Consider the following 21,331-nt stretch of genomic DNA (forward strand, 5'->3'; position numbering starts at 1 on the left):
GCCAGCTATTCTTACGTTTCGGACTTTCAAATTTTCGATCTTACGTCTGGTCAGCTTCAGGGCTTCACCATCATATAGTCATGGAGGGAAAGTGGGAATGTCTTCTGCTCTGACAAGTGCGCCAAAACTGCAATATAATTTCAGAATCATGACATCACTACCTGCAATCCATATGCATCGGGCAGGGTGCAGCTAATGGCTAGCCGTCAGTGGTCATGTCATCGGTGGTCACTCAAAAGGCCATGCTAGGTCATGGAAGCTCACCAGCCGTTATTTGATCACACTTTCTGATGAATTTTACTTGCCAAGAGCTTCGCGGGAAAAACGAGCGCATGCACCGTTGAAAAAATTGAGTGAAAGGGTCTCAGGTCCGGCGACCTCTGCAGGTGAAATGTCCCAGGGTAGGATTCCGGTCCTTGTTGATTAACTTCGTCAAAAATGGCAGTAGAGCTGTGATGTCGGCACCATTGTGTTCGTCATGATCGAGCTGGCACGACCTGCATCGTTCTCATATTCACCCTCCAATCGTAACAACTACAGCAGGGATTGGCAAATGGCGGCCGGCACCCCCTTTGGGAGGTAATGAAGGTCTCTGGAAACCTCATCCCATATCTCTTTAGCATTAGTGGCTCTCCTTATGGAACAGGTTTCTTGACTGGTCTGTTTCACCCCAGAATTCAAAGACTAGTCAAGGTAAAACCGAGCGCACCACAGTGAGCACAATTTGATAAGCTGGTGTATCTCAATTTTCATGTAGAACCTTTCACGTATCACGGACCTAAAACCCTTTCGTGCACTCATGCAAAAGCAACTGCCATGTTTCAACAGCTGGTAATGGCATTTTCACAGCCGCTGACGTAAGAAGGGGAGGGATGGGGGGCTCGATTAGACCCCCAGCCGTTCGGCCGCCGACCGAACTTAGTTTTGCAGAAAAAAAAAAACGAGTGCTATCGAACCCCTTGACGAGAGGGAGCCGATCCAATTATAAGGTCTTGGGCTACTGCGTGCTTTTTTGGTCCTGCCTGTGATCTATCCGAACACTTCTCCCCACAAGTGCTGGGGTTCAATGGCATAGATTTCAAATGGTTCCTGTGGTAGAACTGCCATGCTTGAATTTGACTAATTAGGAATGGAAAATTTTCATATAGTAACGGAAATCTATGGAATTTCAGTGAACTTGGTTTTATCGGCAATGGGGTCTGGCAGTGGGGTGGGGAGGTAATAAGTAATAAACCTGCCTGGCGCCCCAAAAAGGGGGCACGATCCCCGAGGCCCTGCCGATCACCTTATAACTACAGGCATCACAGCTCCACACCTTTTGCAGATGGCCAGGACCCCCTGCGATGCATTCCAACAGCAATCTTTATTCAGAACCTGCCTTGATTAACCAACCATGCATTAAATGCGACGGGTAGCTCTATAATGCATTATTATCAACTATTGAACGGGCCTCGCCGATAGGGGGGTACTGTACCCCCCTAACTTTCGATAGCGGGGGACCTGTCCCCCCCGTCCCCCCCGGTGGCGCCGCCCATGCACAAGCGTTCCAGTCACTCATCCTCATATCTTTTTATATACAAGCTGACTAGAAAGCTCAATAATTGGCCGTGCGCTCCCGTCCATTTAGCTCAATGGTGGCCGTTGGCTCGAATCATTAGTCCGTGCGATGCCGTCTATCAGTCCCCCCCGCACGCACCCTGGCCGCTCGGCCGGCCGGGGGCGGCCGTTTTGTGTCCGACTGCCGTTTGTCGGTGCCGTGTCAAACGGACCCTCGCAGCCGCTCATCGACGCTGATACAGACGCAATGAATTCGTTAAATGTTTGAACAACTCTGTGTGCACACTACGGACAACAATGTTACCTCCGCTACCGGCCGGCGCCGCCGAAATCAATGGAAAACGCCGCCTAAGTGCTTTGTTTGAGGGCGGCACTCTGAAGAGGGCGCCGCTATTCAGCGAGACGGTCGAAGATTTTTAATTTGTTGACGTAAGTAATGGTCATACGGGCTGCTTTGAAGTCGACGTCGCCGGCTCAAAAGCGGTCCATTTGGCGGAGATTCGGGTTACATCGGTCAGTGAGAACAATCAATAGCTTCTGAGCTGCCGCAGTGTCACGCCGGTGGGCTGCTCAGGGGCGCTCAGAGTGCCGGCGGCCCGGCCCGCACCACGGCCCGTCAGTCCGCGGCCGGCAGGGCGGCCGGCACCGGCGCCGGCGGCGGCGGCGGCACGTGCGCCAGGTCCGGGTGCTGGCTCTCCCGGTGACGGCGCAGATCCACCTTCCGCTGGAACGCCTTCTCGCAGAGGCCGCACGCGAACGGCTTGTATCCGGTGTGTTTCCGCATGTGTGTGATCAGGTTGGAAGATTGCGAGAACGCCTTGCCACAGACCGAGCATTTGTGCGGCTTTTCACCTGAAAACGGGAGAAAGTTCATGGTCAGAAAGGGGCTGCATAGGGTCAGACAGGGCTCGGACAGCTTTGGACATTAGGCAGGGGACATGACAGGATACGACAGAGCTATACAACAGGGGTATGACAGAGGTCAGGCAAGAGTGAAACCAGACCAACTGAACGCAATAGTGCCTCACAAAACATGGACAGGTCAAATTGAATGACTCAGCTGAATGCCGACGCTGCAGAATCATTGCTTTTAACCGGGAAGAATGGCTCTTGGTGTTTGAACACTGTCACAGAGTGCATAGAGCCCATCCAATCCAAGATCGATCCCGGCGCGGCACGACGCGCCACTGTCCGGCCCGAAGTGGGCCGCCTCGCGCCGGGACATCGGGCCTTTATGGAGTTCAAATACCGTGAATTATTAAAGCAATGGCGCTCATGATTGAAGTGGTTCGGAGCATTTTCAAACGATGTTTGCTTTGGCACCAAGGGCTACGACCAAAAATTATATATGCGCTGGTTTGCTCAATTAGTTTATACCATATCTCATCCAAGGCAATGCAAAATGATTTAGTGTAAGGCTACAGGCTATACCCGGAATGCGTTCCACAAAGAAATATGACACCACCCAATTCTGCTCTCGCTGACTTCTTGGCCGCACTAAGCGCCGTCTTATGTGTGCTTACTGGCAGCAGCTGACGATCGGCAGCACTGTATCAGTCTCTTATTCCCGGCCTGGCCACATGGCTATCCAGCATCCATAGCGCCTTGGCGCTCATCGATCGTACAGGCGTTGCATCTCATACACAGCCTGCAGCACCCGTCCAGCCGGGCGGGCAGTGCTCGGTCACACCCCGCCTCCATACATCAGCCGGGCCGTCAGCCGCCGCCGCCGCCGCCGCCGTGTCTGGTTCCTCTCAGCCGCCCCCGCCCCCGCCACCGCCCCGGCCGGCCGCCCGGCCCGATATCAGATTAATATTCAAACGAACGTTGGCCCGAGGGGCCGCGTGATTTGTGTGCCCCGATGCCGGAGCGGCGGCGATGGGACCCGGCTCTCTATACGCTGGTGGCACGCGTCATCGCGCCTGGTCGGCTGGCGAGCGGCCGGTCCATCGCCCAGCTGATCAGCGATCAGTGAGCGCTGATCTCTGTCCAGATCGGCGGCCATCTGGCTGCCCGGAACGGGCCATTATCAGCGCACAGAGCAGACGCACGCGTATCACCCCCAGTCACAATGACGGCCCTGATTTCATGCCCGAAGGCAATCACTCGTGAACCGGAGAGCGACTCATGATAAAACCAATTTGGACGCGGGGTGCGGCCGCCTCCTCGTCGATAACTTTTATGGAGAGGGGACGCCACCCTAGGGAACACACATAAATCAGCGACAAATTGATTCCATATTGTAGATTGGAAGGCATGGGAAAGTTCAAGAGTGATGATCTGTTTTATTTAAAGGGAGCAATTTGGAGCGGGTTATGTGTAACCATAACATCATACTGCTTCGGTGAATCGAGGCAGTTGGCGGTGATATACAGGGCCGCTGATCAGCCGTGGCAACATGACACTGAGGAGGGCGGCATAATCGTGGGTTTATGGCCACTCAATCGTGCAATTTTCTTGGTCGGCGATTTGGCCGATTTTCCGCTTCAGGACTCACCGGTGTGGATGTAGGTGTGCTTCTTCATGTCCGACTTCTGGTGGAAGCGCTTGTTGCAGTACGGACATGGGTAGGGCCGGGTGTCCGAGTGGATTAGAAGATGTGTTGACAGCGTCGAGGAACGCTTGAACGTCTTCTTACACTCCTTGCACTGCAAATAAAACACGAGTGGTGTATTTAGTGTATTGAGCCGATAAACACATATATATATATACATATACATATATATATATATATATATATATATATATATATATATATATATATATATATATAACGTGAATAACTGCAGCTCACCTTTTACAGCAAACGTCGGAAAGGAATTAAAAAAAACTTTGTCATCAGTTACAACCATTTGCCACCAAAATTGCAGTTCCATATCCACCCCTCATTTATCCATGAGCCTGTTCCGGAGTGCTTACCTCAAACGACCTCTCGTGCGCTGTTTTGGTGTTGGTCTGACCTCCCGGCACGGAGCGCGGCGAGAGGGTGGCCGCACACCGCTTCACGTGCGCTTCCAGCGCGGCAGGCGAGCCAAATACCCTCTTGCAGGCGGGGCAGCTGATGTGCTGGCCTTCCATGGCGGGCAGCCGGCTGGGCGGCACGGGCCGGCCCAGGTGGCGGGCGGCGGCGGCGGCGGCGGCGGCGGCGGCCGTCCAACCGGGCAGCACCAGCCGGTAGGGCGGGTAGGAGGCCGCCAGCGGCGCCGCCGCCGGAGGGCTGGCCGGCTCGCTGGCCGGCGGCGGGCTCAGCTCGGACGAGCAGCGCCGCCGCTCGGCCTCCTGCTCGACAGCCGCCGCCGGCGACCAGATGGCCCGCCGCGCCGAGCTGGTCGACAGGTTCAGCGGCGCGTCGGCCGGCTCCTCCTCGGCCGAGGACGGCGAGCCCGTCCACGTCGGCGTCCGCGGCTCTGCAGAGAACGAGCCGTGAGCAGCCGTCAGTAAATGTAACGGGTTTCGTTGTGATGAATAAAATGCAGCTGCCTGCTTCACTCATGTGGTCACAGGTTATCAGACGAATCAAAGCATGCGTTCAACCTTTCAAATTACATCACGATAAGCATCTATATCCCAATGCTCAAGAAAGTGCAATGTCCTCCATTTTCGGGCTCCCGGCTCACCGTTGTTGGCCGGGCTGGTCATCTCGCGTCTGGCCAGCGAGCCCCAGAGGCGGACGGCCTCCAACTGCCTGGCCATCTCCGAGTAGGGCGCCGAGGGCGGCAGCAGCGGCGCCTTGGCGTCAGACGAGTACCAGCGCTGGTAGTGCGGGTAGGCGTGCAGCAGGCAGCCCGGGTACAGCATCGTCAGCGGCAACAGCGGCGGCAGCGTCTGCCCATACGACGGGCTGCTCGGATCTGCCGGAGGAGGGGCGCGCGAGCCGTGAGACTGGGTGCTGGGGAGGCCGCGAGGAGGCGGTGAGGCTCTAGTCTGCACGACTCTGTCCAGCAAGAAGCTATGCGTCAGTATGGCTCTGCGCACCTCAGCATGGGTACATGAGCTTCACGTCCCTCCTGTCATGTCGGCTGTCAGGATTGTATAGTTACACTCTGAAATGATAATGAGAGACGACGTGTGGATGGGCTGGGCTTGGCAGCGCATTGATGAGTTTGAATAATCAATTACCGTCGACAAACGAGGGCCTTGTACCGCACTGATTACACTCGTGTAAACCACTGATGACACATGGTCGACTCAGGTGTTCACTGTATTTCTACAGACCCATCAGCCGTGTATGAAGTACGCGGCAGATAAGATCACGTCGCCGCTGATCGTAATTATACGGCATTGCCGGCTAATAGCCGCGGAGCCGGTGAGGCCCGTTTACACCGGCACACAAGAACAAATCACACCGGGGGCGATGGATTCCGTGTGTGTGTTCAGATAGGGCGTTCGATTTAGCCGAGTATCGACTGCGGCGGGTGCGTGCGGCTGCCAATGTAACGCTCCGTCACGAAATGTGACGCACCGTGTCTCTGGAGACCGGTGGCCGCCAATCTCGCTAACCGGCCGGACAGAAATCACGATATACCATTTCAGGCTCGCTGAATCATCGATGATCCTGCCGGCGAGTTTTGCACCAGCTGGTCGTTACGGTTCTGCAACTGCGTGAAAACTCATACGGCCGGCGGTGCCCGTCAGCACCGAGGTTAGAGCCGAGGATGGTTTCCGGGGCGAGCTGTTGGTCCCCATAATAGCCCGGTTCGGCTCAGCCAGGTGCGCCTCACGCCTGCACCGAGCAACACCAACTGGTCGGTTCGCACACATGTGCGATTTCAAAAACGGGCGCGCGTTGAGTCAGTGCAGCACGAGCGGCCGTTTTTGGCGGCCCCGCCTCTATCCCGTGCGAGCAGAGCGACCGCATCACCTGTGCCGCACTGAAATATTAACATCCCGCCGAGTTTTAATGGCAGAGCGGGGCTGTAAAAACAGCGGTCATCCTCGGCCGACCAATCGCCAGTGATCCATCACCATTACGGGACGCTCGTGATGAGTCCAATAATCGGGCGCGCGCGCAGTCGTCACGGCGGCCGCGTCACGGGCCGTGACGCTCCGCCCGACCGTCACACCTGTCACGGCGCGGGGGAGGGGGCTGGGGGACGGGCAGCTGTCGACTCAGAGGGACCGCCCGGCTGACCGCACAGAGAGCTAACCTCTGCCACTCCCCGCTCCCGGCAGCTGCCTCTGCTCCCGGTACCCTCCGTCCGCCCCCCCCCCCCCCCCGACCTCTAGCGCCCTTACCTGCCCCCCCCCCCCCACTACACGCTCCCCAGCGCTACAAACACTAGACCGCGACCGACCCTCCCCTGAACGGCGCATGTTTAGCCAGTGACCCTCACAATTCAAAAGTGTCCACTCAATCCTGACATCTGCTTGATTTCGCTCCTCGTAAAGTTCAATTGGATATGAAATCATAATTGTGTTTGGGGCAGCATCGATGGGGACTGGCCGAGCCCTCAGCCCGGCCAGGACGGGCGATGAGAGCATGCGGTACCGTACGGCACGCGGTACGGTAAGTGCGAACTGAATGGGTCGAAACATGCGGTACGCTTACCGATACCGGTACCGGTACGTAACGCTGCAGCACGCTAAGCACGACGGCTCAGAGACGGCAGAAGCCCACACAGCTGTTTTGTGAGCGTCACTGAGCTGACGAGTCTCGGTTGATGCGCACCAGACTGCACAGACTGCAAGGAGTGCACACGACTCTGCTGAACACCTGACATATCAGATCACTGTCGATCGTATGTAGATACACAGAAACGACGATCGGTCACGGACTGACGCGCGTCTTTTTGTGGCCTTTTGGACACTCAGACACTTGTGCTTGGTGTATGCGTCATAACTACGATGTTTCAGATTTGTGGCCGCATTTGTACGAATGTTTGAGAAAACGGCGATAGGTAAGTTGTATCTACGTTACTGCAGTCAGAAAATTTACTTATTATCTGTCGCCCTGTTATTAATTCAGACAATTTCCTCGCTCGGTTAGTTCATCAACCGACATCCTGATGTAAACACGCTGTGACAGAGGCTCTACCAAGCTACTAAAAACACACGATGTCCCACACGCTGTCTAGTGTCTGGCCTGCCTGGTGTACCCGCTCCCGGCATACTGAGCCCTTTCGCCCCCTCCTTTCGCCCCTGTCCTTTTCCCTGCAGGCTGCAGCACCCCCGTGCCGGGCACGCGCCGCGGCTCGATCTAGCGCGGTGTGTGAGTGAGTGAGTGTGAGAGAGTGTGAGAGTGCCGCGGGTGGAATCCGGCCAGGTGTGCAGCGTTTGTTAGCGGCGGAGTCACGTGCCACTTGCCACCGCTGTGAATGCGTGGAATGACAAAGATTAGGATGGTATGTAGCATGTGATTTGTTATCTCTCCCCAGTACGGTGAAAAAGATCGATAGGTGGGGCAGACCTGGAGCATGGTTGATATTGGCCTGGACAACACTTAGACGTGCCACGTTCCCCGGCTAGCTCGGATTAGGGTCACACTATTGCAACAGCAGAGTTGCGGCGCCGTTAATTAAATTATCCCAACCAGAATTTAATCAACACGTACTGCTACAGTCCCGCTGCTGTCAGCTCAGTGCATATTTACGCTCACGCTACCACCATTTGCGCCGCCATGAATCATTTGGGATGTCCCCTTGGGCAAGTGTTTCTGCATGCCTAAGCCTTCATAAATGTGCTCAAGATTTCTTAATTGTCTACGTACCGTTATCGCACTCATCCGCTAGCAGTACCAACGAAAGCACCGGCGGAAGAGTCGGGTTGGGGGGGGGGGGCGTCCCAGCCAGACATCTCTATTCTCCGCCCAGATATCTGTCGCCAACCGTGTTAGGCCAGCCTCAATTATTCATGAGAATCGTTACGGTGGACCATCGTCCGCCGCCGCCACGGCCGGGCGGCACGGGCGTCTCTGCACCGCGCGCTGCCGCCGCCGCCACCGCCGCCGCCCGGTGGGTAGCCGCAGGTGATGCCGCCCGGGGCCGCTGCCGCCGGCCAGATGACACGACCAACAAGGGCTGCCGGCCGGCCGCTCGGTGGCCAAACTGGCCCTTATGGCTACCCATGGCTACCGGCGACGCGCTAGGCAGTTCCGCTCGGCTTGGCGGCGCGTCCACCGCCGCGCCGCGGGTGTAATAGCTCGCGTAATGAGACAGCCTGCGAGCGCGGGCCGCGCGCGTGCGGGCCCGAGGGCCGCCGCAGCCGCCGCCGGCGCGCCGCTGACACGCAGAGCGGACACAGACAGACACACGCAGCGGCAGCGGCGGCGGCGGCGGCGGCGGCGGCGTGCCTCCTTGGCCCCGGGGAGATTGGCCGGATGAAGCAATTCGGAATAACAGGCGGCCGGCCGCAGCGCCGCCAGCAAACAATTCCGGACGACTTCCGCACGTCGCACAAAGGGAATTCGCTCCAAGTGGAAAGGCGACGCCGGCGAGCGCAGCTGCCCAGCTCTCAGAGTTCGAGTGCTAACCCGCGCCCCGTAGGGCTACCGGCGGACCCTACCACCCGTAGGGGGGGGGCCGTTTCGGCCCCCCCCTAAGATCTCGGAAAGTTACCGGCCGATTTTCAAAATTCAAACGGCGTTCGATAGCCCCACCCGGGAACTACCTTGTGACTAAATTTCATTGACCTAGGTCAAACCGATGACGTCACAGGTCAGGTCAAAGGTCAGATTTTCACCGTTCACAGGCAATTCAAGAAATGTGCTGTGAAAGCGAGTAAATTGGTAATTTATTTAAAACCATCGATGGTACATTGTTCGTCAAACACATACTTTGCTATCTGAGGTCACTGATACCAGGTCAGGTCACAGCGAGGTCAGGTCACCGGGGGTCACAATATGAATGTGTCGGGTGATACATGTTTTATGGTCCATTTTACATGACAAATGCGATTATGTGGGTTAGGCAGCCTTTGGGGCCAGCCTAGGTCACGTTTTTGTGAAGGTCAGGTCAAGGTCAGGTCAAATTAGGTCAAATTTCAAAGTTGATATTTTTGCATAAAATGGGTATCGATTCGATGCAGCTCGTCACGGGGAGTCTAATGGTGGTCTTCGTTTTGCTCTACGAGTTCTAGAATTGCCAAAAATTGAGTTTGAAAATTTGACGTCATCATTTTTGAACAGTTTTTTCGCTATAACTTGGCCAAAAAATGAGGTATCGATCTGAAATTTGGTATGTAGATAGTAGACGGTAGGCACTATCACATATATTCCGGTTTTTTCGAAACTCAAAAAACTTTTTGGATTTTTTGGCGAATATATCCAAAAAAATGCTTTTTTGATTTTTGGGGGTCAAAACTCAAAAATTTCAAAAATTCGAGATAGCAGTTTTGTAGCCCTGTCAATTCTACACCTTTTATGTCTTGATCATTTTTCTGTATCTTCAAAGCTGTAGTCCTGACAGGTCTTCTCGCGAAGGTCTTTTTTCGGTCGAAAATGACAGAACATGACGTCACTCTGACGTCATTTGTGGCCAACCTATCATAGCCTTTGGAAAAATTTTTGGTCACAATGTGTAAAATTGATGCCCGGAGGGGTCTTGAAAGTTTGGTGGCGATATCTCCAGCCGTTTAGGAGATATCGACCGAAATTGACAGGGGGGGCCGTTTCGGCCCCCCCCCCTACGGGGCGCGGGCTAACTGGCCGAGCGGAACAGCCGCCGAAAAGTTAGGGGTGGAAGGGATGTTGCGCAAATCTTATCCGGATTTGAAGGAGTAGGTAGAAGTGGGATGGTCACGATCTATCATGTGTGGTCATGAAAGAAAATAAATGGGGAACACCAGAAGATAAAATGTACGTGCCTGATCTCTGACGTCTTAGCCATAAACACTTATCGATTCAGTGACTACTAAAAATTGGGCCAATGGAAGTTCGAACAAAACTTCACAGCCAACCGCATCAGACCAAACTGCCAATTAACCAAATTTCACCACCAATTAACCAGCGCATTTGCCTAAGCATCGACAGCTGCTCGGATTAGGAGCGCCGCTGTCGTGCCTGTCGATGGTGAAACCTATCGCCGCCCAGCCGGCAGGCAGCCGTTCCGATCACAACAGACTCTTCCCGGGCCGCCGAGCCGCCCAGGGCGAGCGACCGAGGTCCTCCCGGAGAGACAGGTGACTAGCGACGCGGCGGCGGCGGCGGCGGCGGCGCGCGAGCCCGCCGTGCGCCAGATTGCGGGCAGTCGCGCCGAGATTGGAGCCGGTTGCCAGGTGGCTGGCGGGGCGGAGGAGGTCGGGTGAGGGGTCGGGGTGGTGCCCGGTCACCAGCAGGGGAGCGGCGGCACCCAACGGCCGTCTCAGAGGACCGGTGGTGCACCGCGGCTCCGCGGTGAGGGGCGGGATGTGAACCACAAACTGCTGGGGAGGAGCAGAGGGGCGGAGCCGGACGGACAAAACAAGAGCCAGTCGTTACGTATATTGTGGGCGACCAAAGCAAATTGGAAAATCTGTCTTGGTCCTCAGATTTATAAGGACTGATTATCATGTAGGCAAACAAGTTGCTGAAATTATTTTCAAAAATATTTTGCGCTTTTAGTGGTTTAACTTAAGACAACTATTGTCCACAATTCACCTTATCACGACTAATGTTCTAACCACCGAGGACCATTGTGACATAAAGGGCAGCTGGGAGGTTTTCAGAGGCGGGTCACGTCTCCAAGAGATGTCGATACAGGCGCGATCACCTGGCGTCTGAGCCAGTGACGGGTCACAGCGCGGGTCACTGAGGGCCATCACCTGGCGCTGCTGACCTCGACCCTGCCCGGGACTCTGCTCCTCTCGCCGAGCCGAGGTGGCGAGATGAAGCCACCGAGCTCGATCTCGCGGTGATAGACCACGGCACGCGGTGATAGCGCGGGGACGGTGATCAGGCGGCCGGCCGGCACGTGCCGCCGTCAGCCGTGGATTGCGGACAGTCGGATATGATTCCCCGCGATCCTCGTTCGCTGGGAGGTTACAGATTATCAGATAGTTGTTATTTCAGTCTACCGAAGGTCTCCTAAGATAAGAATTCCAGTTATCTGATGTTTTACGCAGCTGGCCAGGGCTCCAGCAGCCCCGGCCGCCGCTGTGGCTCAAAATGTGGTGTGTAGTGCCGATATCCGCCCTGCCTAACCGCCGTCCTCGCTGCTGGAGCGAGCCTTGCGTCCGGAGGGATATCCGGACTCTTTCGCCGCGCCGCCACCGCCGCCGCCGCGCCGCCACCGCCGCCGCCGCGCCGGTAATTGGATTGACTTTATTGACTCGCTTTAAATGGAAGTGGGCGAGGTAATGCATATGCTTCGAACGGCAGCGGCGAAGGCAGCGACCACCATGTCAAAGTGATGAACGCCCACTCGGGACGGACCGTTTGCAAATTAGCCGGCAATTAATTTCAATGGGCCGCGGTGTCTTGTGCCGTATTCACGCTGTTAAAATACGGCGGTCGAAGGGTGTTGCCGGGCCGGGGGCTAGCTACCGATCCAGGTGTGATCGAAATCGGTGCCGACCGTTTCTTTGTTCACCTGAAATTAGCGAGAGGTATGAAGGCAGCGCCTTATGAGACTGTCAAGAGGATATGATTGCCGACAGCTGCGAACAGCGGCCGCCTCTTATCGATGGACCCCGTTCTTGTTGCATGACGAATGATGCAGTTAAGCTGCTTCGCCCGGTGCTACATGATTGCTTGAACTATTTAAAGCGTTGATAACATTATCTTCAGACAACAGACACCTGCCACGTGTCATACAAGACACACGAGCTGCGATGGGAAAGGAGTTGCGCTGCACACACGTTCGGGGCCCGCGCTGCGGCCCTCCCCTCGTCCCATTACGGTTCAATTTCGGGCGTGCCGGAGCATCTGGACCATCCCATACACGGGCCGAGCCGTCCCCTCGCCACGCGCTCACTCCCATTACAATAACGACGGCCGGCAGCGGGCCGGGAGGGGTTAATAGGCGGGGGGAGCCAACTGCTGCCCCTTCCACAACAGGTGTCGGCGCGTGCTCGGCCCGGGACGCGGCCGAGGGGACGGGTAGCGGTGCTGGAATCTGGGGAAACGACACCGGGGATGGGTGGGAAGGCTGGAAGTCAAAGGTACGTCGGGCGGGAAAGTGAAACACTCCGAGCTTTTGTCTAAATCACACGATCCGGAAAGGCGGTGAATTGAGTGGTGGGCTGTGCTCGGCCCTATCAATCCAGGCGAATGGCCAATGCAGTTATTGGCTTCTCTGACTGCAACCACCGCCTGAAACGCCGAAAACACCCATCACCGTCTCAGATTTGGACAGCGCGGTTCACCCATTGCCTTACACAGATACCCGCAGGAAACTGGCGCCCGTTCCGAGCCCTAACCACCGGCTGCCAGCGGCTGCGACGCCCCCGCCGCCGGCGGTCACAGCGTCGCGGCCGATGCAGCAAATCACACTTTGCGGCCGGCCGCCGTCGCCGCCGATATGCGATAATGACTGCCGTCGGCGTCGGTCGTATGCACGTCGACCTGTTGCAGCGCGGCGCGGAGGCCGCAATTACGGCGACCGAGCGCCGCCGTCCCCAGGGCGCGATTGCCACCGATGACGTCATAAATTGTGACGCGGCTCCGGCGGCGGGCCATCCGCAAATCACCTCCGAGCGGCGGCCGGCCGTCATCGGCGCTGATGCGGCGTCGATACGGAGCCGATTTGCATACGGACGCGATGGCGTCGGCGGCGGCGCGGCGATGGTATCGGCCGGTGACACGTGAACGACGCATTCCCGGCTTTTGTCATGTGCCGATGCGGTGGGGAAATTAGACAGGAGGCCGCCTCGTTACCTGATTGTTGTTGGAGGTGCATGCTAGTGGCGGTGGTTTACGGGTCGGCAATCAGCACACTGCAGCTAACGCGACGGCGCCCGCTACAGATTTGGCGGGTTGTAAAACATTTCAGGGAAGAATATTGTAATTATTGCAACAAGTAGGAGTTGCGGGGGATATAGTTGACTAACCGAGAAAGAAAGTGATGTCAGTGCCACGCTCTCCAGCATTATTTAGGTATTCTACAGTTTAAGGCAAGTCATTTTGAGAAGGCTAAAAATATTCATCAAATGATCATTCAACGACACTGAGCTTTTTCTGACCAATCCACCAAGCAGGTGGGTGTGGTAGGTCGCGCATTCTCCCTTATCCCTGCCCTCCTCTCCTTTACCCGCCCTCCACCGACCTCCGTCACTATAGCGGCGGAAATGGCGCAGAGGCGGTGGATCCGGCGGCGCCGCTGACTTTATTGCTGCGTGCAGCCGGCAAATGGTGATGCCGGTCACATCATCGGCTCGGCTCGGATGAGAGGCATGCGATCTCCGGACTATCACCGCCCCCCCCCCCGCCCGAGGGGAGGAGGGGGCAGCGATGGCTGCTGGGTATCAGCGAGACCGATGGCAGCAAGAATGTCCGAACGGACCATCATCCGTCAGCGCGGCGAGACAGCCAGGTTAATTTGATCGCGCCGTCGCTGGGAGAGATCACACCGTCCAGCGGCGCCCCCTCCCCATACCCCCGGGCGGCGCCGACAGCCCCCTGACGGCTCGGATGAGACGCCGGCGACGACCCCAAACGATGATTGGTGACGGCGCCGACGAATGGGGTGTGGGTGCGCCGCAACGAGCTCGGCGCTTCAGAGGTATAAAAAGCTAACGGTGCTTGCATGCGGGCCGTCTATTTAAGGCAGTTGAGACCACTTGAGTGGGTGATTAGCCCTGATCGGATGAGTCAGCGGGGAGTGCCGCGGCCGCTGGACGAGTCAGTACAGCGGCTGCTGCAGGAGCCAGCCGGCCGCTGGAGGCTGGAGGGCTTCTCCCGGCCAGGCCCAACTGGGCCCGATCAGCCGGGTCATAGCAAGAATTCAGCACAAAATAATCCCAATTAGGTTTACCGATATAGTCGAGGTGCTTCTTATACGGGAAGCCCGTCACATGAGTGTATGTAAGAGTATATCGGATAAATGTATCAAGCCCCTGATTAGTGATACGGCTTCTTACCGCGTAATGTAACCCTACCAGGCTGCCGTAAGTCTCGGAACATTAAACTGGAATCAAATATTAATGGATACTTGATACCGGTGCAATTTCATAATGACAAAACGCCGCCCCACAAAGCCGTGCCATCCAGCAATTAAATACATTTAGGCCGAGGAAGGGCTACCACCCGAGCTCATGCAACCTCCGTCACGAACAATCCGTGTTGAGCGCTGCATTGCAAATTCATAGTCAGCCGCGGTTCGTGCATCCCGAGCTGCCGTCGAGCTTTTCAGTGGATCTGGCCGAGACTGGCCGCCAAATCAGGCGCTGCACCGAGCCGTCAGCAGCGCCCAGCTCTGGTGAGATTGGCAGGTGAACAGTTGTCGGACGCCACTGACTGAGCTCCCCCCCCCCCCCCCCCCCAGTCGCCACGTCGCCGACATGCGCCACGTGGCGCCGCTCGCGCCGCGTTTGTCGCCGATCACGCTCGCGCTGACGCCGTGTGATGGACAGGGTATTCAAATTGTCCTGCCCGACCCATGGCCCGAGGGGCGGTTTTTGGTGTGGGGCGGGTAAATAGGAGCCACTGAGCCGCAGCTACTAGCTAGTGAAAGGTGGCTGGTCTGGCGACTGCGGCAGCCCGGTGCGGAGGCTACACACTGCGGGCACCTACCTACGTGCTCTGCGCGAAATGTCAGCAGCGTGCGCGATTAACCTGTTCCTAGAACATGACATAAGCCACAAGCCAATCTATAAAACTTCAGATGACGGAGGCGATCGAATACGTCACGATATGACACATGTAGTAGCATCCCAGGTGACGAGCTTGCACTTCTAATATAATATAACTCATCAAAATACCGGCAGCCCATTAAGTCATCACGAGTGCCCAATAGCCACACTCTGCGCCTGGTGTACCTACCTACACACGCATTACTCGGCCGCTCTTTAGGCGAACGGAGCGGCCCAACTATCGGTTAGGTTTCCAACTTGGCTCCGGCCTATAGCAGGGGAGGTGTGTGCCCGATTCACGGGCATCCAGCGGGCACCCGCTCCGAGCCGATATCGTTAGGCGGTACGGGCGGACATCGATAGCAGCGCCTCTATCGGTCACTTGGGAAAGCTGGGCTGTAGGCGACGAAATACTGGCTGAGCTGTCACGCGTTGAATAGGTTTATAGACATCAGTCTTGTGAAAAAGTTGAACTTTTGCCTTCAATATTTCTACAGGCAATTTTAGAAGTGTCTTCACATAGATTACAACACCGTTTAGATTATTGTATTAACTTCAAGCCTTCCCTATTGTTCTTGACGATGATGCGGGAACTATTTCTAATTAGTGTTTCTAGCTTAGTAAAAGAACATATTGTGCAAACGATGAAAAAAGCATAAATGGAAGATCTTAAATGCAATTTTCTCTAACAATTAATGGTAAATTCTCTACACATCAAGGAAAAGGTGCAAGCTAACTGATAATTTAAAGTTCTTGGGGCCAGTTGTTTTCTTCTTTTCTTACGTCGCCCCAATGGCCGCGAATACACTTGTGATAACGCCTATCGATACCGATCGTCGGTCGATCGACCATCCGTTCATTGTCGGCCGTCGCCCCGGGTCCGTCGGGCGCGACCGCACAGAGACTGTCATCCCCGCCCCGCCCCGGTCCCGTGGGCAAACACACACGACGCATGCAAATTATCGACGGGACCGGCGCAAGGGGTGTTGGGCCGTCGGGCCGTGTGCACTGTGCAGACGGAGCGTGAGCGATGTGTGCACAAATCGGGCCGCTCGCGCCGCAGCAGCACTCGCTGTTTACTCGGCGGCACGTGCATCTGTTGGTGTGTGTATGTGTGTATGCGGGGCATATGTGTGTCGCAGTACCCACAAAAATAGTGCTGGTAAATGCAGCATAAAGCTTCTGTAGAACTAATTTGAACTGTACGGATGCCGATCGCAATGTAGTAGGCATATGAGAAACCTTTACATTTTACCTTTTTATGAGGGAGGGAGCTGCACAAATGAAGATTTCGATGGCCGATGGGATAAAGCAAAACGTAACTTCCAAGCTGAGCCAATCAAAAATATTATTGATATATTTCGATTTGAGTCGTCTTCGGAATGTACATTTTCGGACTTGTCGGGGAGCAAACTCGAATCCTTTCAAAATAGTGCGCAACATTTTTGTGAGATCTTTGGATAACAAACTTTAACCACAGATCTCACAAAAATGTTGCTTTTTTGAAGAGATGTGAAGTTTCTCGTCGACTATCCCGAAAATGCACATTCCGAAGACGACGCAAGATGAAATTTACCAACAATATTTTGTTATTTCTCTATTAGGTATAGGTTTTCCTGTACATGAGCATAAAATCATTTTCTACATCATATTTTTTTAATAAAGCTCAAGCGACTAGCGAGCCATAGCTCATCTCCAGCGGCTGCGCAGATCAAGTAATCAATTTTCATTCTTTTACCCTCTCTTACTAGGTATTTTACTATATCTTAGGACAACCTTATGCTCAACGATTGCGAAAGGTTCTAAAATTAATTACAATGGGAATATACATACTTTGGACACTGCCCTTCCTCGCAGACATGTGCATGTATTTGAATGATGGATCTATAACCACAGTGGATCTCGAAGCAAGCTGCATGTTAGGATCTATGATCCCACCGGATCCCGCGTGAAAAAAATATGGATCTATGATCTTATAGGATCTGACGACAGATCAAGGACACGGATTTACGCTCCGAGTGACGCCCATCATGCAGAACATTTGAAATGTTCCCAAGCGTTTCTATGTCAATAAGTGTCACGAAACTAACTATGAATTATTACGTGCAATCGCATAAATTACAAAAACAGAACTTTTGTGAGTTGCAGCAAGTGCATCTTTAGGACTGTTGTGCTATCAAAGAACAAGTGAGAACTGTCATCTCAGTGGATCTAAAGTACAAAAAGAAAGAAGAAAAGAAAATAGATGCGTTCGTATGATCCATTGGATCTGTTGATAAGTAAACAACTGGACCATGATCCCGTCGGAGCCGAGATCAGGATCCGTGGGATCAGAATCCAGATCATTTCCTCGGATCCATGCACATGTTTGCTTCCACGGTTCAGAAATGCACTTTAAATCATTACGTCACAACAGCGTCAGAATGCGTCGATTACCGCCAAGTCCAAAAATCACAGCTTGGCAAATTTTTGCGCAAAACAGACAACTATCTTACAGCTTGATTTGTTCACAAGACACTGCTACCTTATTACGGAGCGAGCGAAGCGAGCGTAGTCTTTCCTTAGATTAACGGAAATTTCTGAGTATGAGCGGCCGTGCGGACGCTTTTGCGAGGCTTATATCTCAGCAACCACTTGACCGATTTACATGCGGTATTTTGTGTAGGGTAGCTTCATTCCTTCTACCAAGTATTGGACTATTCCCGATGCATGTAGGTGACCCCTTATACACGTGCCACGTGCAAAACGAAGAGGTGTCAGTTTTGTAATTGTTGCAATATCTCGGTAACTACTTGGCCGATTGCGCTGAAAGTTGGCATGTAGGTAGGCCCCCACTAGGCACTGCATATCCATGTGCCAGAGTTGGGGTGCTGCTGCACGTGCGCACGTGCAGGGGTCGTTTCCAGATCTCGAGAACGGCTGGACCGATGGCGCTCAAATTTGGTACACGGTGGGGGACCAGTTAGTCGGGTGCCGTGCACAAGTCACTTGGGACCCATTTTGCACGTGCGCACGTGCAGGGTGCCGCTTCCAGATCTCGAGAACGGCTGGGCCAATTGTGCTCAAATTTGGCACATCGCTAGAGACCGGTTAGTAGAGTGCCGTGCCCAAGTCAGTTGGAGGTACCCCTTCGAAATTTCGCACGTGCAAGGCTCACCCTCTCGCTCGCTCCGTTAGTCGCCCCAAAAGGCGTTATACTGGTTCATATAAATGTAACTCAACGTCTGCAGTTTACGCTTTAATTCATCCCTACCATTTTTTTTTTTTAAGTTTTGGCAATATCTAACGGCCTCGACATGGCCACCAATGGTCCCAAATAGTGCATGTCTCTATCAATATAACAATGGTCCCGTTTGGCCACCAATGGCGCATCACGCTTATGTCAGCTGCAATGACATCGTTACATGCTATAAATATATAGGCATAAGGAACGATTAGCTGCATTTGCTGAAAAAAAAATCAATAAAACGGCTTAAATATCAATTAGGTAACGGTCCCTTATTATGAAAAAGAGGACAACCAAAACCATAACCTATACTACCAATTGATTTAACTCAGCTTTCATTGAAAGACGGCACTTTGCATAGGCATAGTTATTTTTGATAAACATGCCAGCCGTCGGGCTCCCCTAATACCTACAGTAACGTCCACTTCAGATCATAAATACCTAATTCGCAAATTGCATATCTACATCCCTAGCATCGAATCATGATAACAAACGTTAACAAATGTCACGATGTTAAAAGTAAACGCTTATGGTTTATCCTTTTGGCACAGGCGTTCACACAACCTTGTTGAAATACTTAATATGCCCGTTTCATTATCTATTTACATCGTTCATAACGCATGCTTTAAAAATGTTACGGACACATTTAGGTACTACGTTTTCATGGCACAAGTTAAGCCGACTTTACAAAAAGCTTTTTCTCCATCATGTCATTTAGACATCATTTAAAATTGGAAATATAGGATTAGTTGCTAGCTAAAGCGATATATTCGTTCATTTTTGCATAAGATGAATGGTATCCGAGAAAAAAAGGCGTGAAATTTCTTTAAATCGATTAAGACGTGTCGTAGTGATTTTGTTACCTATTTATCGAAGCCTATAGATGGATATTAAAGACTTATTAGGGTTTAGGATGTCATATGGGGTACAATTTTGGATATATACTAAACAAGTTTATAGCTAATCCTTTCTTTAGAACAAATTAATGCTAGACAACCCAAACTGTTGTTTCATCCGTCAAATAAGTGCTTCGTAAGCATCTTTACATTGTCCAGCAACCAGCTTAGCAGGCTGCTCTGGCTGATCTTTCCACTAATAGTCACATTATCCGTGATTGCCTTGGTGAAAAAAGTTGTGCTCTGGTAAGCTTCAAGTACGGTTGGATTCCAAAGCTAGCGATGATTTTGTCCTTAGGATTGCACAAGGCATAATTTATTCATTTTACGAGGTGACAGATGTTCTTAGGTAGGTAATGAAATAAGAGACAGCGAAGGCTAAGATACCTACTTCCTCTTGATATATATATCGATATCACGATAAAACTAAAGTCACATTGTAAGCAGCAGCGAGCATATTGAAGAATTAGGTAAGACTACCCATCATGAATACCAAAATGGTCTAGAATATTCCTTTTACTTCACAATAATCGATTCAACTAATTACAGACTTGTAATGCATAGAACTTGTACTTCAGACTTGTAATGCATAGAAAGTATTCGCGGCTTCTTGAAGGTAACAATAAATACACATGTAGATGCGCACTTGCAGGTAGGTACCCACCATTTGTAGAAATAAGCAATAACTTTTGCATCTTGTTGAGAAAAGATCATAGTACTTACGTACCCAAAGTCGTCTATGCCTGAAATGTTATGCGGCACAAAATGCAGGCACACCCTAATGCCTGCATGCATGCAGTCGGGAAAAGAACTCCCCTATAAAAGCGGCAATTAGCAGATACATACACATAATGCGTCTTGACTTTGACAACTATTTCCTCCTCAATTTCAGGGTAGTTGGTTTAAAGTAGTGCACTACTAAGCTCCGCAAATGCAGATGAAAGTAATCAACGGAAACTCGATCACCAAATGGGCATGTACTCACATTCAGTGTACCAGGTTCGCTCCATCTTCTCCCGCGCACCAAAACAGACTCACCCTCTCATAACCGCTAGTCGCCACTGCCAGACACAGAACGCTCAGCGTTTTTCGCATTGTAAACGCACCCATGTCGTATAGGTCTCGCGGGTTTTAGCGGTAGGTTTTGCACCTAGAAAATTTAGTGTACTTCAGGCTATATCTTCGTCATCTTAATCTTTAAGTGTTGAAGATGCGGTCGACTTGTTTGGTAACAAGCCGGCCATGATCGTGTAAAATGGCTTCATCGTAGATCGATTAGTTTCTGAGACATAACCGGAAATGCAAAAGTGCAAAACCTACCGCTTAATCTCGAGAGAGCCGTACATGCGCGTGCGGCGAGATTCCAAGCCGGATTCAAGTTTATTCACGTCTCGGTCATCTGTCTGGACCGGAAGGGGGGCGGGGGCGGCTTACCTTTGATCGGGCTGGTGATATGCGGCGCCACGGCCGTGAAGGCGCTGCTCCTCCTTCCGGCCTCGGAGGCCTGCAGCGGGTCGAGAGGTCGCCGACTGGGCGGACTCGCCATGTCCCCTGTCTGGTGCGACCACCGAGCGGGCGCCCTCGGCAGTCGGCTCCCGGAGATACAACAGTCCGCTGTCAGTCCGCTCAATCTGGGCCGGCCCACCTTGCACCTCTAGCCAGCTTTGGCCAAGATTCGACTTTGCCGCCGCTTCAGAATCGACCTACGCCAAATCGCGAGCCGGCCAGGGCTCGAGCGGCAATCAATGATTTCAGCCAATCGGCGGCCGGATTCGCCCGGATTGCCGTGATAGCTCGCGCGCTGATTGGTCGGCGCTCGGCCGAGGCCGTGACCGTCTTGCCCAATCACATTGCGCACGTGCTGCGGCTGGGGAGCGGGCGGGGGCGGGGGAGCGGCCGGCGGCGGCCGGCTGGCACGCTCCGCGCCATGTGGCCAGCGCGGCGGCCGCTG

General features: G+C 53.4%; 1 protein-coding gene across 1 annotated transcript; it reads right to left on the reverse strand.

Moving 5' to 3' along the window:
- Positions 1-1,546: 1,546 nt before the first annotated feature.
- Positions 1,547-21,097, reverse strand: LOC122374778 (zinc finger protein Gfi-1b-like). The gene is made up of 5 exons (XM_043353757.1): positions 20,815-21,097; positions 5,175-5,408; positions 4,477-4,964; positions 4,055-4,205; positions 1,547-2,409 (listed from the first exon to the last, which is right to left on the reverse strand). The coding sequence occupies exons 1-5, from the start codon at positions 20,924-20,926 to the stop codon at positions 2,174-2,176; spliced, it is 1,221 nt and encodes a 406-aa protein (XP_043209692.1). The 5' UTR covers positions 20,927-21,097; the 3' UTR covers positions 1,547-2,173.
- Between the last annotated feature and the right edge of the window lie 234 nt (positions 21,098-21,331).

Source organism: Amphibalanus amphitrite, unplaced genomic scaffold, assembly GCF_019059575.1.
Source record: "Amphibalanus amphitrite isolate SeventyFive unplaced genomic scaffold, NRLGWU_Aamphi_draft 001711F_arrow, whole genome shotgun sequence".
NCBI classification, from domain to species: Eukaryota; Metazoa; Arthropoda; class Thecostraca; order Balanomorpha; family Balanidae; genus Amphibalanus; species Amphibalanus amphitrite.

What these genes read in the sequence shown, in the direction of transcription:
- LOC122374778 (XM_043353757.1), bottom strand. Translation starts at nt 20,926, where the DNA reads ATGGCGAGTCCGCCCAGTCGGCGACCTCTCGACCCGCTGCAGGCCTCC. An exon ending in TATCACCAGCCCGATCAAAG is followed by an intron (nt 5,409 to 20,814) that starts GTAAGCCGCCCC and finishes CTCCTCCGGCAG; the next exon opens with ATCCGAGCAGCCCGTCGTAT. An exon ending in GACCAGCCCGGCCAACAACG is followed by an intron (nt 4,965 to 5,174) that starts GTGAGCCGGGAG and finishes CGTTCTCTGCAG; the next exon opens with AGCCGCGGACGCCGACGTGG.